Here is an 18,044-nt window from a genome sequence, read left to right as displayed (position 1 = left end):
AGAGAGACCAGGACAAACATAAGAACATGAGAGGGTGGGTTTGGGGGGAAGAAAGAGAGAAAAAAGTTGATTGGACGGAATATGACTGTATTTATTCATTCTCTCAAGTAATTTAACAGGGTTCTGCAAAAGGACTTTACATACTGCACGTACATAGTGCAGTGTAATGCAGTGTGTCTGCATGCATTTTCCAGAGTGTGTGAACATTTAAGCTCTGAAAGGTTGTCCGATCCACTTGTGTTGCTTTGATGGACCAGAGAGCAACAAAAACGGCAATGTAACCTCCGCTGATCAAAGGGTGAGGCAAACCCCATTGATAGAAAAGCCTGGATTATTTTCATACATTAGATTGTGCTCTCTGTGACCACAGCAGACAGGTCTCTCAGTACCAGCTCTTACAAACTTCTTTAGACTCCTCAAGATGCTTCTGCTTAGCTTTTACCTTTAAAAGTTCATTTCGAGATAGAGTCTTAAGCTCTCTGTGAGGAAGGACACTTACTTAAGAAGGTTGTTTTAATAAGTCGCAATTGGAGACAAAGCCCTGCTTTTTCTCTGCTGTGGTGGAATGAAAGACATAAAAATTTGCAAGTAGGAGATTAGCAGCTTTTGTCAGAGATCAGACATGTAAAACCATTCCAGTGGGCTCAAGTGTCCCTCTGTACAGGAAGCAATTGTCAATCAAATTAAAACAGCAGAGTGTTCGGACACCGAACAACATTTTGAGCAAAAGAAAGACATTTCTGTTTAAACTGACTATCAAACAATTTGGGGGGAAGTTGATAAAATGTCCATGGACTTTTTTTTTTTAATCAACATGAGGATTTTAGGATAAAATTTATGGGTTTACTTTTATGTACCAGGGGTTGATTGTTGTTAAAACTATTAAAACAGATTTCAGCTGAAGGTCACATCAAAAAATTATCTTTATTATTTTATTTTATTTATTTTTTACAATCCCTTGTAATGATTTAACGATGTAATTGTCAATTTACATTGCGAAGAAACATTTAAAAAAATAATAAAAAAAGTTAATAAAATATATATGCATATAAAATAATGGTAACACTTTACAATACGGTTGTTTTTGATGACATTAGTTAAAGCATATTTAGGTAACATGAACCAACAATGAAGAATACTTTTACAGCATTTATTAATGTTGGTTAATGTTATTTCTACATTTACTAATATACTTCTACATTAAAAGTTGTACAGTATGTTAACAATAGTCAATCAATATGAACTAACATGAGTAAAAATTGAACAATAGTACTTTGATTAATAATTAAAAAATAAAGGATTAATAAATAAAATAAAATAAACTGTTCATTGCCAGTTCATGATTCCTAATGCATTAATTAATATTAACAAACAGAACATTGTTTTAAAGTGTTACCAAAATAATTAGCAAAATGCTGTTTAAAACTGTTTTAGGTGGAGTTGAGCATGTCAGGACATGACAGGTTCCCAAAAATATTTCATGTCAACTACCTTTTGACATATAGATGCTTCAAAAAAAGGTTTTCCTCAAGCGTACACATTAAAAACAATCAAACTTGTGTACACAGACAGATCTTTATGAGAGGTCCAAATGTCCATCCAACAGAGAGACCTAGCATTGAAGGAAGCACAATTAATACGTCTGCCTATCTATAATTAAGTGCATTCTGCAAACTGCCATACAGATGTCCCATCTGGTCATTCAAATGCAGCCTTTGTTATGAAAGATTGAAGTGGCCTTACAAATAGTGTTTAATGTAATCCTGTGGATTGTAATCCTTTAGAATTGTCATGTTTTCAGTCAATCCCTCAGACTATAAAATCTTCCTTATAAGAATATAAAGGGGTTTAGTCAGCATTTAATCAGCCTAATAGAATAGTGAATTATTTAGAGCAACTTCAAATGTTTAATTCCATCATTTCCCAGTGAAAGAATAGAGGAATAAGTAAGGAAGAAGGATAAGTAAGAAGGATAACAAAATTCCAATTTCTGGGTGAATGTTTTTCTTTTGAATATAAATGCAGACATGGCTTTGTACTGGTTCCTGACCTCATTCTTTTTAGCTCCTAGATGGACAGAGGAATTCAGTAGCATTTATTAGACCAAATCCTTTCAAATGGACCAAGAAGAGATTTCTTAGACTAATTTGATATTTTACTTTTATGGAGTATAAGAATGTTTGTCATACTGTCTCACACACTCTGCTCTTAAACTCATTGTCTCCAAACCAAACTGCACAGATAAACACACATGAACATGCACATGGATGCATTCATCTGTAGCATGTCCAAGCCAAATGGCTCACACAGGCTTTTGGGAAACAGAAAACATATGCTCTTGAAAGGTCTGGCTATCTGAAGAGGAGCTTTATTCCACATCTGGTCTGTGTTTTCATACAGTAGATCTCTATTAGAGCCGAATGAACAGCTACTTTCAGCTATATGCTAAACACACAGACAAACACAAACACACACTTACTGAAGTGAGCAGATAAATAAGAGCCAATATAGAAAGAGATGAAGATCTCATTTAAATCTACAACAGTAATCATTTTCCTCCTCTCTTTGTATTTAATACACAAAACAATGTATGTTTCGAATGGCATACTAGCTGGCAGTGCAACTTGTATTCTGTTCACAGTATGTAAATTTTCCTGAATGGATGAAAATCACCAGATGCCCTACTACATATAGAAGTGGCCATAACGCGACTTGAAGTGAGCAATACAAATTATGGATAATTATGGATAACAAAAAAATGCTAAATAAAATCATTCTGAAATAACTCCATGTCACTCAATGAATACAACATGCAACATAGTGAGGTCACTACATTGTATGTGGAACACTACTGTTTCAAAATGTTTATCGTTACATTCTGCATACTGTTTTTTATGCTATTTTATATAAATGGTATCCAATACATCTTGCACAGTATGCAATAAGTAGCAATAAGTATCTTAATAATGGACTGACTTAAATCTTAATAATAATAATAATAATCTTGCTCCACTACAACAGTAACAATTAATACAAACCACATCAGCATATACATATGATTTCATTCCAGGTATTTGCAAAGCTCTTCTAAATACTTCTTTGAAATGCTCACTGTAAATGCTTTCCAGGCCAGGGTGAAATGTAGGGAGGGGTTCAGGGACTTCTGAACTCTGATTGCATCACATGTCAGGGTTATCCGTTTTGTGGTGGACAGATCAAAGCTCACGAGGCTTGGACTTTGTGTGTTTGAAAACTGCAGTCGTACACGTTGTTTTTTTAGAGTCGTACTGATGTAGTGTTCAACAGCTGCTGTTCAGACAGATTTGAGCCGTAATGGACAATGACAGATGGAACCGGTGCCGAGTCAAATTCTATTAAAGGATCTGAGCTATCAAAAACTGCATTTATCATCTAAGGAAGAGATAACACAAGGATGCTATGAGAAAAGAGACACAAGACAGGAAAGAACGAGATTCACAATTTTACTGTCATAGTTGATGGCTTGACAGGTTAGTATGTGATTGTTGCCGCCACACAATAAAATATAAAAAAAAATTCTTTATAGTGCATGCAAGGCAAACACTTTCTTTTTATTCTTCAAATGTAGCTATATTCAGCCTATTTTTTTTAAATTAAGAAATTGAAATTTGAAGTGTGTTATTTCTGAGCATTAGCGTCACCATCGGGAGTCTCCCATTGCCTTTCAACAACAGAATGTTCAACATTCAAAATGTAATCCAGAGTGACAGCGTCATTGTAATATTTGCATTCTGATTTCTGATTCAACTTTACTCTGACATCTGTTTGCATACTGAACTGTGACTGACATTACATCTATTTAACCATCTATAGCCAGAAATGGCAAATCAAAGCCTAAAATCTAGCTTACTTTAAACTTTAAAACTTCTTTTTGGCAGTTTTACAAGCACTGATATTTCCTTTGGGAAATGCATATCAAATAATGAGTTTACTGCCTCTCTTCTCTTCCATCTCTCTTTCACTTGCATTCTTCTTCCCTTTCTCTGGCTAGCTGTGCCATCAGATAAGCATTTACTAATTACAGTGAGGAAATGAAGAGAAGTCAAAGCTGTCAGTCTCATCTATACAGAACACACAATAACTTCCTCTGTAATACGATATAGCCATGTACCACCTGTGATACACATTCAAGAAAAAAAGTCGAATAGCATACATAATTTCATGACGTTTAGTTCAGGTAACGTCAGAATTCTTTCACCATCTTAAAGCACTGCAACATACAGTAGTGACCAGAAATGCTGGTCTTTCCATCAGAGTATTCCTTAAATACTAAAAGAATCATTAAAGGAATCAGAACCGTTAAGTGGAATCAGAATCATTTAATTCCATATGATTCCTGTTCTGAAAAGCACACAGCTTGATTCTAATCAAGAGAGCTTCTTGTCCTGTTAGCAGAAAAGGCAAAAACAGCCTGTTGGACACTCAGACACACACACAGCTGGTCTTGCTTCACTGATCTGTGATCTCTCTGTCTTGGTAGGAGAGCTGAAGAATGAAAACAGGACTGCGTCATTCAGGAACATAAGTGTAAGATTTTATAGCAAGAAATTTCCAAGCCGCGAGGACAAATTGGACAAAGCCCAAAAATGCAGCAAGTTATTCTGGACATAATGAAACACTGCCAAAACAGACCTTTTTAAAGTGTTAGGTTTTATGGAAAAAGTACATTTATTGGGCAGTAAGCCACTCTTGACCCTTCAGAGAAAATGTCAGGTGAAATTTTTAAATATGATCAGAATAGAATACTAGTGTGCTGCATACTGCACAGTACTGTATAAAATTTATACATCTACATTTTTTATTTATTTATTTATTTGACTGTCACTATGCAATTTGATCAAATCCAAATCCAACCAAACCAATCTAAAAGTTAGTATGGTACAAAGTTATCACATGACCTCTATGTTGCATGTTCAATTTCGCAAATGGCATCAACTTATCTTGGAAAGATCTTATCTTGCAATAAATTGCAATAAAAAGTAATAATTGCATTTTTAATCCAATCTTGTGTAAAAATGGTTTTACTCTTGGCAGTACAATCTTATACAGTAAGTAGTCAAGAAAAAAGATGAAAATAGTGTCCGTTCTGATTCATGATCTGACTGTGATGCATAGGGACTGCACTGATATTGCAACACCACCCGGTTCATTATTGTGTCTGTAGGAATAATTAATGGACTGCAAAAACATAAGACAGAGCAGGAAGCAGTTAGCTTGTGATTGAGAGCAGTTTTAGCTGGATCCCTGCTTTAACATGGACTGATTAGGAACAGCATGAGAGAGCTGATTAGGTATGAAGCAGAAAGTGGGCTGTGGCCAGACCATGATACAATTTAATAACAACCAGCACTCAGATCCAGAAATGACCACATGGGTTCGTATTTCTGTTATGATGTGGGATCTGTGTAATGAACGTTATTCCTAGAAATGAGTAAGAGGGAAAAAGGGACAGGGATTACATTCAGGGATCAAGGACTTTAAATGATGAGAGACATGATATATTGCATTTCTCCAATATGGACCTTTTTCACAGCAGCGCCATCTTTGATTTTTAATGGAAATGAAAATGAGGCTGTGAGGGATAGACGAACAGTCTCTTCAATGGGTTGTACTGTAGTTTAAAGTGTTTTTGGATCGTTACGCTGACAAAACATTGAAAAAATATCTTTCCAAGAACATTCAGTAGACAAAAAATCCAGACAACATGAGTTCTGAAAAATCAGATGGGATTTAGGAGCTTTATACAGCTTTATACCATATACCCGCCCCCCATCTCCCCCAGAATCTATGCCCCTGCATCCATCCATCCCATATTTTAGCAGTGAGATGGCGAAACGTCCCGTATTAAAGTGCAACATGCTCAAGAGGGACGAGCCAGGTCACACTGCGAAAAATAAAATAAAAATGGTAGGTAAACCAGGTGACAAAAAGCAAAATCAAGGGATTATTGAAAAAGTGGAAAACAGAAAGCCCTGGCAAGGTAAGTGTGAAAAAGTTAAATGTTCTCTTTCTCCACGATTTAATAGTCCTGACTCAGCTATCAGATACCAGATGTTAATGACTAAACAGAGAGGATGCTTGTTCTCTGATTTATCCCTGGCTCACACTCCTGCTTTCCTCACACACATAGTAGGGAAGTACACATAGCACACATAATAAGAGCATAATTCCTGGAAAGTGCATTGGTGGTAGTGCGTGTATATGCGTTTACTGTCCAATGGCCTGGTGTGATTCCGGCAGTGCTATAAAACGTTAATCCCTGTGTGAGTGGGTCTGATCTGACAGACTTCAAAAGCAGAGCTCCCGATCACGCGCGTACATGGGCTGCTACATAATCTCTTCAATTCCACCCCAGATCCTCATGGAGCAAAAAAGGCCCCAAGACCCGGTATGTGTCTGAGATGCAGAGGAAAGTAGAGTAAAAGAGGGAGAGATTATTGGGTCAGGGAGGGAACAAGACCTCTCCTATCTCTCTCCACCTCTATCAATCATCAGAATTGAAATGTTCTGTCAAAATCTGATTGCAACTTAAGACAATTAACATGAGACGATAGAGATATATCCAGGATTAGCAAAATAAGACACAGAAAGTTTGTTCTAAGTATCGAGGATTAGCAAAGCAATAGGTGAATGGCTTGCAAAAGAGAGTTTTTTTTTAAATAAACACCAAGAACTTTGATTAAAATGTATATGAATGTAAGGAAACGTGTATATTTTAGCTGCTGTGACTGCATTTCTTTTAAGCTTTTCACAATTTTATGTCAACTTTTTGCCTTCACTAGCATTTCAGTCTTGCAACGTGACAAATTAATTGTCAAAAGCACAAATATTCCAAGTAGTATCTCAATGGACCATTTTCACACTTTTGGTATTTGGAAAGCAGAAGTAAACGATTGAGAATAAACTTTGATATGGAATGGGAGACCACGGGAAATATAATGTGCTCCAAAGTCAAAAGTAAAAATGGCACTATTACATTTCCACAGCTTTCCAAATGTAGAAAAAATAAATAAAAAATAGAACAATAAATTACAACAGTCATAAGAAATAAGATGGCATATTTACTGTTAGTCTATCAGCAGTTGTATTAGAAACCTCATCGCATCTGTGGTGACTTGTTTTTTAAAACTAATTTCAGAGTAATATGATACAAAGTATAATGGTATAAATTCACACTATATATATATATAAAAAAAAATGCAAATATACAAGTTTTCTAGATTTACACTGCTCAATAAGGTGGAAACGCATCATCACAGTCTGTGAAAATGGCCCATTAGCTGCATGCATTATTATAAAGGAACTACCAAAATGCTGTTTAAAATAGTTTTAGATTAAAAAAATCATCACACCACGGGAAACGGGAACTCCCAAAAAGTAATTCAAGTCAACTGCCCCTATAACAGTAGTAACAATGGTATTGTGGTGGACTCTATGGTTAGCATGGTACATTTTTAGCTAAGCTAGCCAACATGCAGTGTTGAGGAGTAACGGAATACATGTAATGGGATTGCGTATTTAAAATACAAAATAGAAGTAACTGTATTCCACTATAGTTACAATTTAAATCATTGGTAATTAGAATACAGTTACATTCAAAAAGTATTTTGATTACTGAAGAGATTACTTTGCATTTTATTGTCATTTGTTTCATTTAATATTTAGTCCTTTCAGATGGAAAACATTTATACATATAAATGATGTGATCCAAAGTGCATTTGAACAGCAGTGAAACACTTTCTTATGATGTGTTACATTCATACGAGCAGACAGAGAAGTAAGTTTGAAGTAAGTTTGGAGCAGAAGAAATAGAAATAAACCTTGTGTAAATTGTCAGCTTTACGCTAAGCTAAAATGCTATTTCTAGCCATTTTACATGCACATGTTACCAGGCACGATCCTATTTTTTTATCAAGAAAATTCACGTTAGATCATAATTTCTTTTTTTCTAGTAAGACCTTTGATATTTGGGCAAAAATCGTATTCTTGATAATAATTTTTGTATTGTTTTCCTGTAAAAATATCTAAACATCCTTCAAACAAGATCAGTTAGATTTATCTCGTTTTAGAAACAACACTGCATAAGATATTTAGGTTTTTCAGAGTTTTTATAGTCAAAACAAGTGCTGAAGAAGTAATCCAAAGTATTTAAAATACATTACTGACCTTGAGTAATCTAACGGAATACTTTACAAATTACATTTTACAGCATGTATTCTGTAATCTGTAGTGGAATACATTTCAAAAGTAACCCTCTGCCAACATGTGACCAACAGCTGCGAGTGACAGAAATAGAAAACGTCTTTCCTTAATCAGATCTGCAGCAAAACACAGCTGTATCTAATTAAAGTCGTGTGAATGTGACACACTGCGTCAAATTGGCATTTCCCCGCTAGTGCTAACTCGGTCCAGCACTAATAAGGTCAATGCAATCGGTTATTGTGGATATTCGCTCTGTGTAGTGAGTTAGCTAGCTCCAGATGTGCACGGACATCTCCAGAGCTAAGTAGCACACGATAACTTTCAAACAGTAGCACATTTCTTTATGGAACAGGATTGGGTGGCTCTAGGTGGGGGATACTCCAAGCTGGTGCACTTCAAAGCAGGATTAAACACTCTTGACAATGTGAGGAAATGAGCACTTTACTCTCCCCATCACCATACCGACCACCAAGGTATGCGGGGAACCAAAACATGGTTAAATAACTTCTTTGAGTTGTGAGGTGCAGTGAAAAGCTTTATTAGTAGTTGAACTAATGGTCACAGAGCATTTAAAGACAGACACTTCTGTCAACAGCATTTGTGGCATAATGGTGATGGCCACAAACAATTATTTTAACTCCCCCCTCATTACGAAAAAAAAAAACACGCTCACGAGAAATGTTGAACAATGCAAGTTCTCGAGTGACATGGCGGGACTCTGTGAATAAGTTTCTCTCATCAAGATTTTCACTGAAAAATTACTTACATTTTGGGTTATTTCTCATTAAAACCTTTCGTTTCCTTTAGAACACTTGGAACATGACGCACAGCTCTTGTGTGGCTCTTGAGTGCTAACGCCCCAAACTGCCCTTCATATTTCGGCAGGATTGCTCAAATATTTTCATTTGCATTGCCATCATTAGACCAGTGCTCTCTTTAAAATTGCTTTTCGTTTGTTTGTTATTATTAAAAGATGAAAGTGGGAGGCTACATGAAAACAGAGTGTGTGTGTGTGTGTGTGTGTGTGTGTGTGTCTATACTTTGATACAACCCTTCGTGGGAGGGACTAATAACTGTTTGCATACCTGCCCATCCTACCTGCGTCTTCTTCAACTAATTAAAAATCAAACTGCCCTAATAATCAGGCAACATTTTGCATTAGCTTGACAATACAGTGGCCTGAGACACTCGAGAAGACTTCAAAGCCAGGCGGGGTGAATGGAGCTTGTGTTTTGGTGGGGGTACTGGTGGTCCCAGTTTGCAGACGTCCAGCTCTGACTATCATGGCACTCTAACTGACCCATTGAGGTAGGGGGGATGAGATGAGAACAAAACATGAAAAGAGAGCACATGATAGAGCACTTGCTATGGGAAGAGAGTCCAGGTGGTTTTAGAGAGACAAATGAACTGAAGCAACATGCTCACTAAAATCATGTCTAGGTGTGCGGGTCTTTTATATACTTTGCAACTTATAACTCACTTGTTCTTAATATTTGTTGAGATCTTGACTTTAAACAGACCGGGATCACCAATAAGCTCCCGTAAACAGGATTTTAATTCTGTCCATGGGAGCTTTCTAGGTGTGTGGCTCCTCTACATTTACATATCTTTAGGTTCAAATGCCTTTTTTCTATATTTTGGTTTTATTAAAAGTTTATCAATAGATTGAGATCATTATTAGTGATTAATCTCAGGATTTTTTTGGTATGAACAACTTCAAAACTTGAATTTGCTCAAACTGCATTAATTACGATTTTGTTACTTTCATTAATTAATTTAAATGCAATCATATATTCAATACCTCTTTGTTTTCTTCTATCTTTGTTACATAATACCATATTATTATGTCACTGTACTTTAAGTCCCATCCAAATTCGATTTATAAACAAATGATCCATTAAGATGGTCTTATTATTTTCTGATAAAGAAGAATCCTAATATGTGATTGTTGTGGATGCATTCAAACCTAGACACCTGCTGTAATGTCAAATGTGAAGACTGCGATATAATTTTTTTTTTTTTACATTTTACAATAAAGTTGTATTTATTAACAATAGTTATCTACATTTGTTAACATGAACTAACTGAATATTTTTTCAGCACTTATTATTCTTGATTAATGTTAATTTCAACACATACATTTTTTAATTGAAAAGTTGTTTATGTTAACATTAGCTAATGCATTTTCAACTAACATTAACCATGACCAACTCTATTTTTATAACTTAACATTAAACAAGATTAATAAAAGCTGTAAAAATATATTGTTCATTGTTAGATTATGATACCTAACTTTTGTTAACAAATAGAACCTTATTGTACAGTTTTACCATAAAATTACAGAATTATATTTGACTCGATTTCGTCAATTCATAATAAATACAATCACACTTTTTGAAACCAGTGTAAGGAGACTATAGTTGACAAAAAACAGGCTAAAAGTTAACAAAAAACCACTCTCTTGGTTGTGTTTTCTCTCTCTCTCCTTAGGTTAAGGTCATACAAATCAGTTTTTAAAAAAATGCATTCATCAGATTGTGCAACACATGCAAGTTTACTTGGATAGAGAATCCCACTCCTAATAGACCATTACATTCAGGACCACATAATCCGTTTTATAAGCCACACTGCACTGCCATTTAAAAAAATACCTCATCTATACATTTACAGTGCCAGAGTGACACCAAATACGTCCCCTCTCCTAATTACTGACTCCATAAACCCAAAAGACTGCACACACACACACACACACACACACACACCAGTGTGCCAAATGCGAATGGTACTTCCCAGCTGGAATTGGCTTTAGGAACTAGAGGTTAGTTGACTAATGACAACACCAGAATGGAGAGAATGCAGTAACAATCCACATTCAAATCATTGGTCAAATCACATATGCTAATCTGATTGCTCTGGTTGTTTTATTGTCAAAGAGGAAAACAGGGATGATTGTTTGCCTTCTCAGTGCTTTAATGGATGCTGAGGGTCCTAATGGCAAACAGAGAGAGTGTTGAGAGGAGAAGGACATAGATGTCGACATGCTGTAGCTTCAAAATAATTATTCTGTGCTGCCATCTTGCCTTCCTGTTTTTACTGCGCTAATGTTTTCCACAACATTCGGGCTATAGAAGACCAGGAAGATTTTTGGGAAGGATGTCAGAATTTGTTAAAGGAATAATACATCGAAACATGACACAAAAGGTCATTTATTATTTTATTATATCCTTGCCGCTGTAACTTTGGCGACACTGTACGGTTGTGTGAGTGCTTGGTAGAAGTCCACTATGTGTCTGTACGTGTGATTGTGTTTGCATATGGTGATGGTCTTCATGACTGAGCTACAGAGGATTGTGGCGTAAAAAGGTGTGTACATGATGCAGCTGGAAAGAATTAATATTTTGCACTGTTTTCCCCAAAGACCACCCTGTGTGTTTTGCCAAGAGAGAAAGAGAGATAGACAGGGACGGCAAGAATGAAAAAGAAAGAGATAGAGACACAAAAATGGAAAACAGAACAGTCTCTCATACTCAGAGTTGACCAGGCATGGTTTTACATTTGACCTTTGGAGAAGTTCATGAATATAAATTGTACATATAATCAACAGAACACATGCCAACTATCCAGTCTTCAATCCGTTATGTCTGAATGCCAACTCGAGGTGTAAAAAACACCCATCAAATTTAGGGGGAAAAGCTCCAGATCTACGAAACCGCATTGCAGCTTCTTTAAAAAAATAGTTCCCTACTCAAAACCCATTCCATCATGAGCCATGACAACTCAGATTTAAATGGAGACAGCAGAGACATCTGTCAGCTACTTTGTCTATGTAAGTGGTGATTTCAAGAGGGAGAGATTTCGTCAACTAAAGGATTTCGACAACTGTTATGGTTTTGCATGAGAACAGTTTATCGACCAGCACATTCCCATTTTACAGTTGCTTTTTTTAAGAATGAAAACATGATAAGAAGGAAAAAGGAGCACATGTTATCAGGTTAGAATATGGTAGGTATCTTACTGTTTGGAACAGCTTTCAAGATGGCAGTGTTCCTATGGTCAGAGGTAGAATGCTATTCTGAGATGCGGGTTGGCGCTGTTTTAGTGGCATGACGGGGACCTACACAATATTTGGCAGGTGGTTTTAATGTTGTGGCTGATCGGTGTATATCAGTGCCTACTGTATCCACGTGAAGTGTAAATGCCTTTTGCTCTCACGTGCGTGTATGATTACTAGAGCGCATCTCAGCACATGCACACAGCACAGCAAATTTGCGTTTGACAGGTGCGTCACGTTTTTCTCATGGACAACAGAGAACAAACTTTGAACTTAAATAAGCCTAGCATGCTTCCATATACAGAGATAAGCTGCAGTTTACCCTTACTGTACAGAACTAATTATCTAAATTCTTTCTACACTGAAAATACTGTAACTACACTGAACTAAGAATCCAATCAGGACTTTAAAAAGCTGTGAAATAGAGAAGGTAGCCATTAATAAAGCATGATCTTGATTCGTTTTATCCAGCATTATATATGATTCGGCCTGAGGAATATTGTTCACAAAAATCTGACAGGCATTCTTAAAGTGATAGTTCAACCATAAATTAATATTCTGTTATCATTTCCCCACCCTCATGTTGTTCCAAACCTGTGTGACTTTCTGTATTTTGTGGAACCCAAAAGATGTAAGACAGAATGTTAGGGACTGACAGTCTCAATCACCATTACTTATTAAAATATGGAGGAAAAAAACATACAGTGAAAATAAGTGGTGACTCTTATAGTCTGACTTTCTGTCTGACATCTCCTTAACTGTGTTGCATTGAAGAAAGTCATTCAGGTTTGGAACTACATTAGGGTAAATGATGAAAGAATTTACAATAATAATAATAATTATTAAATTGTTATAATTATGTATTTAAATGCATATTATTTAATGGAATATTGCAGATTAAACATCCATTATATTACATATGAAAGAAACTAGTTACTCACTACTTGAGTATTCTTTTAATTGGATACTTTTTACTCTTACTCAAGTAAATATTAACATTACTACTTTTACTTGAGTAATAATTTTTTTTCAAGTAACTGTACTTTTACTTGAGCACAGTTTTACCCACCTCTGCCTATGGTGCCTTAAAATTCGGTGTAGGTTGGCAGCACAGGTTTTGGAACAGAGCTAGAATGTTTTACATCAGGATGGTTTTAAAATGTAGGACGATTCATCATCCTTATAGGGCTTGTTTTTTGTATAGTGCTGGGTAAGGCCAGGAAATATTGTGCGGATTTTAAAAAACAATGTACTGTTTTACACTTTGGGCATATAAGGGTTTTTCTAAAATCCAAACACCAAAAATTTTAAATGTAACTCATCTTACAGCTTTCAAATTACATCTGCGAAAGTTGGTACAAACCTTCAAACTGTTCTGATTTAGCATGCTATACTTTTTCTAACTGATCGAAATTACGGTTTTCCTGTAATGTCTGATAAAATAATCCCCAAAATCCCATAGACAAACATCGATTGATCAATCAATGCAAGTGTAAATCAATGGGATTTTGGGGAAAAACAAACAAACTAACTAAATTATCTATCTATCTATCTATCCATCATGTCTATCTATCGTGTCTGTCTGTGTTTCTTTACTTCACCTATCTAGTTAACTTTTAACATCTTCATAATAAGTCACTCATCAACAAAAGGTTGCTTTGTGAATCAAGTAAGCAACTACTATGGTTTATGTCCTGTCCCTAATTTACAAAGCGATGAGTTATGAATTTGTTTGGTTTGCTGTAAATAAAGCCACAGACAACCTTTTGATTTGTTTGAGGGGAAACGTGATAAAATGCTCGATTCCCAGCCCACTTTCCCTCCCCAGCTTTTCCAGGAATAGAGGGATGAATGAAAGAATGTCATTTGAAAGGAAGGATCTTTTGCAATCCTCATATGTATCAAAGATTGCAGACCAAAATGAGTCCTGCACCGCAGGAAATACTCACGCTAGACTGAAGGTTTCACACCAGCAGTGTAACACTATCCCAAACATTCACATTGTGGGAAGCGTGGCATCCCATTGGTAACTTAAAGTGATACTTCACCCAAAAATTAACATTATGTCAAAAATGACACACTCTTCATTGTATGCAAAAGAGCACTGTTTGCATTGTGCAATCTCCTTTTTTATTCCAAAGGAAGAAAGAAAGTCATGTGGGTTTAGTGACATGAGGGGGTGAGTAAATGATGACTGAATTTACATTCTTGGGTGAACTGTTTCTTTAATATGTCTACTGTGGTCAGTCACTCATCGGATTTTGAAGCTCAGAACGCTCTCTCTATTCAACAAGATGTTTCAAACTCACGCTTAACTTATTCATATATCATGCCTGAGAAAAAGAAAGAGACAAAGAGGCAGAAAGCACCTCTGACATGTGACAAAAACTCACTGTTTTCCAGTATAACTGTGAGACTATGATCAGCGCTATCAGCTTGCACTGAAACTTGAACATCCACAAGAAAGTAGCAGGATGTGTGTGTGAGTGAGAAAGAGACAGAGAGAGTGTGAGAAATAAATTACACACACAAAAAAAAGAATGTTGTCTAAATTTTCAAACTTGTTTAAAAAAGAAAAAAAGAGATACTTTACTGCCTTCAAAGATTTAACATGCACAGATCCTCCAGGGCTTAAAAAACAAGAAACGAAATGATTAATTAAGATAAATTCTTTTTAGACCGAGAAGTATTTATTAACGTCTACCACTGAGTTTTTGGGAGGAGCTGGTGAGAGAGTGTGTATATATGTGTGCATTTGGGGCATTTTTCCCGCGTACCTGTACGAAGCTGCACATCACATACTCGTCAAACATTGGCAGGCTGGGCCTGCTTTCGCGGTATATATGCAGAGTGTATATCGTCATGACAACGGGCTCAGCCTCTGATTCGTCCATAACCAGAATGTTGATTCTGTTGTTGCCCAGGCCAACTGGGTAGTTTGCCATCCTGAGGGAAACAGAGAGAAGTTCTAAGGAACACAGTGTCCCAAATCGCACACGCACACACACATGCACGCACACACGCACACATGCACACACTTCACTTTTGGGGTTATTGAAGTCATGACAGGGCTGGAGGATTATTGTGGATTAAAACTGGGTCCAAGTCAACAGGTGACCCCTCAGTCATTACCAAATAAGGCTATGCATTCACCAAACCTTGAGAAAGGAGACAGCCCAGACTGCTTTCAGACAGATCAGTCAAGTCTTTGCTTTCTACACTTTTCTTAATCAGTAGGTTTTTGTCCAGTAAAATGATCTATCTAAACTTCCTTAAAACAAGATAAATGTACTATAATTAAATTAGATTCAGAAGCTTTCAGAGAAAATATTACTTGAATTAAGTTTATTAACATAGACCTAATCACATTTAGTTTGATTTAAGCATAAACTTAAAACTTTAAAAAAAGTTTTGTCCAAAGGAAAAGCAACTTCATTTAAGATAAACTTCTGATAATAAATTGTATTATCCTACAGAATTTAGCTTATTTTATTTTAAGGATGCTTGGATATTTTTCCTGGAAAAAAGAACAAAATACAGAATATGAAAAAGACTTTTATGATGTAAAATAATCAGCAACTAACTTAAGTACTTATTATTTATTATGAACTCTTTTTAACACTTTTTTCCTTTTTAAATCTGGGGCAATCGGTCATGCTACACTCCATGTAAAAATTATTTGACTTTTTTTAATCCTTGTATATTTATTATGCATGCAGTTTTATATAAGGATAAAACTGGTAATTAGTCATTTAACATTATATTTGCAAGTCATAATTATTACCATTAAATAAGCTTAAACAGTAAACAATCAGACTCCTTTTTGCTTATCATTTATGACTAACAATTATATAACATGGTCAATTTATAAACTTTTAATTTAAAGTCGTATCAAGTACCACAATTTTTTAAAATAATTTTTATAATAACAATAATTGTAATATTTATAATAAATGTCACCTTTAGCTTTATTGTTATTGGAACGATACACTTTTATGTGATATTTTTATGTGAGGGTCAATCCTCTTAATATATATTTAAAGTTATAAATCTTGATTTTAAAACTTTTTAAAATTTTAACCCAAATTCTGAAAATGAAAAAAATGTCATATCACTAATCATGTATTATTTGACAATTGAGTGATAAATAATGTACAATACTGCAGCTTCTCAGCTGTAATCATGTGTCTGTCACCTTAAAATATGTGGAAGTTATTTTTCTCTGGGGTATTAGAGATTACAGGGTATAATAGTCTAATAGGCAGTAATCTGGGATTTTTTATGTATGTGTGTGACTTGATTGACATGGGAAAGCAAATTCAAATATGAATCTGATAAATCATTCAAACGTTGAAGTGAGTTTGAGCTGACACATTAGAAGGCAGATCTGATTACCTAGAAAAAAGCAGCGACAGCACTACCGTACTGCAGCCTCTTTGTTCATTGTTTCTCAGCTCAAGCCAATGTGTTTTACAACACTGACTGCATGGCTGTAGCCCACACACTGAAGATTATATCTAAAAAAACTCAACACTTTATCTATTAATTTCTATATACAAAAATTACAGTTATCTGTTCTTCTGCTACAAACCTATGCTTTATGTTTAAACCTTTCAGAAGAATATGTGAATTTTGTTTGTAATATAAAATTGTGATTATAGATAAATTCTATTTTTGACACATTTACCATTACCATTACGAACGTTGTATTGCAGCATTTCATATGATACTGCCTCCATAGAATAAATCCTCCATTACCTAATCACCATGGATAAAAGCATCCGATAAATGTATAGTGAGTGTATTTACCTAAATTATATTTAACACTTCTTCTCATTTTAATCTCCAAAAGTACCAGTTGTCTGCTTTTCTGCTGTAAACATGATCATTAGAATCCTTGTTATGCTTATATAATATAATAAGAATATTTAAATGTAATTTTATGAAGAAATTGGTGAATTGTGATTATGTATTCAGAAAATAATTATTTTTATGACACAATATTCATCACTATGGTATGGTTGTATAGTTAACTGTAATTCTATGGGTAGTGAGTAGTGACTGACTTTGGTCCACGATGTTCATCCAGGTGAATGTGGCACTGTGAGCTCACTGGTTGTGGTCTGATCCGAATAGTGATCACATCAAACGGAACCTCAGCTCGATATTCTTTCACCCATGGGTTGAATGTTGGCATAAGGAACATAGGCGGATGTGTGTACAACTGTCTCAGATGAGGATCAACACACCTCCCTGAATATGGCACATTCAACAGTAAAAAAAAAAAAAAAAAACAATTGTTATCAGTATACACAAATGAATAAATATAGTTGTTAATGTGTTATTACTAAGTTGTAACTGGTTTATATATTTGTTACAATTAAAACAAATAATTATGAATAATTAATAATGTGTTAACATGTTGCCACAGCAATAATTAGTTTACATTATGGGCTACCAAGGCTAGATCTTTGTCTGGGTACTTGCCTTTTCTTGACAATGAATCTGACGGATCTGGTTTTGCCTCACCATGTCCAAGGCTCTTTGGGTCCACCATGCTGTTGGAATTATGGGAACCACAGTTATTTCACATGATTTTCGCAAAACAGGTTGAAAACAAACTATCTATAATGGTCTCATAATGCCGGTGGCTGCCTGAGCCAAGAGTTAGTGATCATTCTGATTAACAGGGCTAAGGACTTTCACAAGTTTCTTGACAGAGGCAGATAGTAAGAGAGAGAGAGAGAGAGAG

The 18,044-nt window shown here is 35.4% G+C and overlaps 1 protein-coding gene across 1 annotated transcript in view; it reads right to left on the bottom strand.

Annotated features, from left to right (window-relative positions):
* LOC127436592 (cadherin-like and PC-esterase domain-containing protein 1) overlaps positions 1 to 18,044 on the bottom strand; it is a 63,054-nt gene that overhangs the window by 14,570 nt on the left and 30,440 nt on the right. Inside the window, exons 12-14 of the mRNA XM_051690857.1 lie at positions 17,780 to 17,850; positions 17,359 to 17,545; positions 15,070 to 15,238 (exon numbers count right to left, since the gene is read on the bottom strand). Coding sequence (XP_051546817.1) covers positions 15,070 to 15,238; positions 17,359 to 17,545; positions 17,780 to 17,850 — 427 coding nt within the window. The remainder of the gene's footprint in view (positions 1 to 15,069; positions 15,239 to 17,358; positions 17,546 to 17,779; positions 17,851 to 18,044) is intronic.

The sequence above is a fragment of the Myxocyprinus asiaticus genome, chromosome 47, assembly GCF_019703515.2.
Source record: "Myxocyprinus asiaticus isolate MX2 ecotype Aquarium Trade chromosome 47, UBuf_Myxa_2, whole genome shotgun sequence".
Classification (NCBI taxonomy): domain Eukaryota; kingdom Metazoa; phylum Chordata; class Actinopteri; order Cypriniformes; family Catostomidae; genus Myxocyprinus; species Myxocyprinus asiaticus.
The sequence above is the reverse complement of the archived record's forward strand: the minus strand, read 5'-3'. Positions and strand labels throughout refer to the sequence as shown.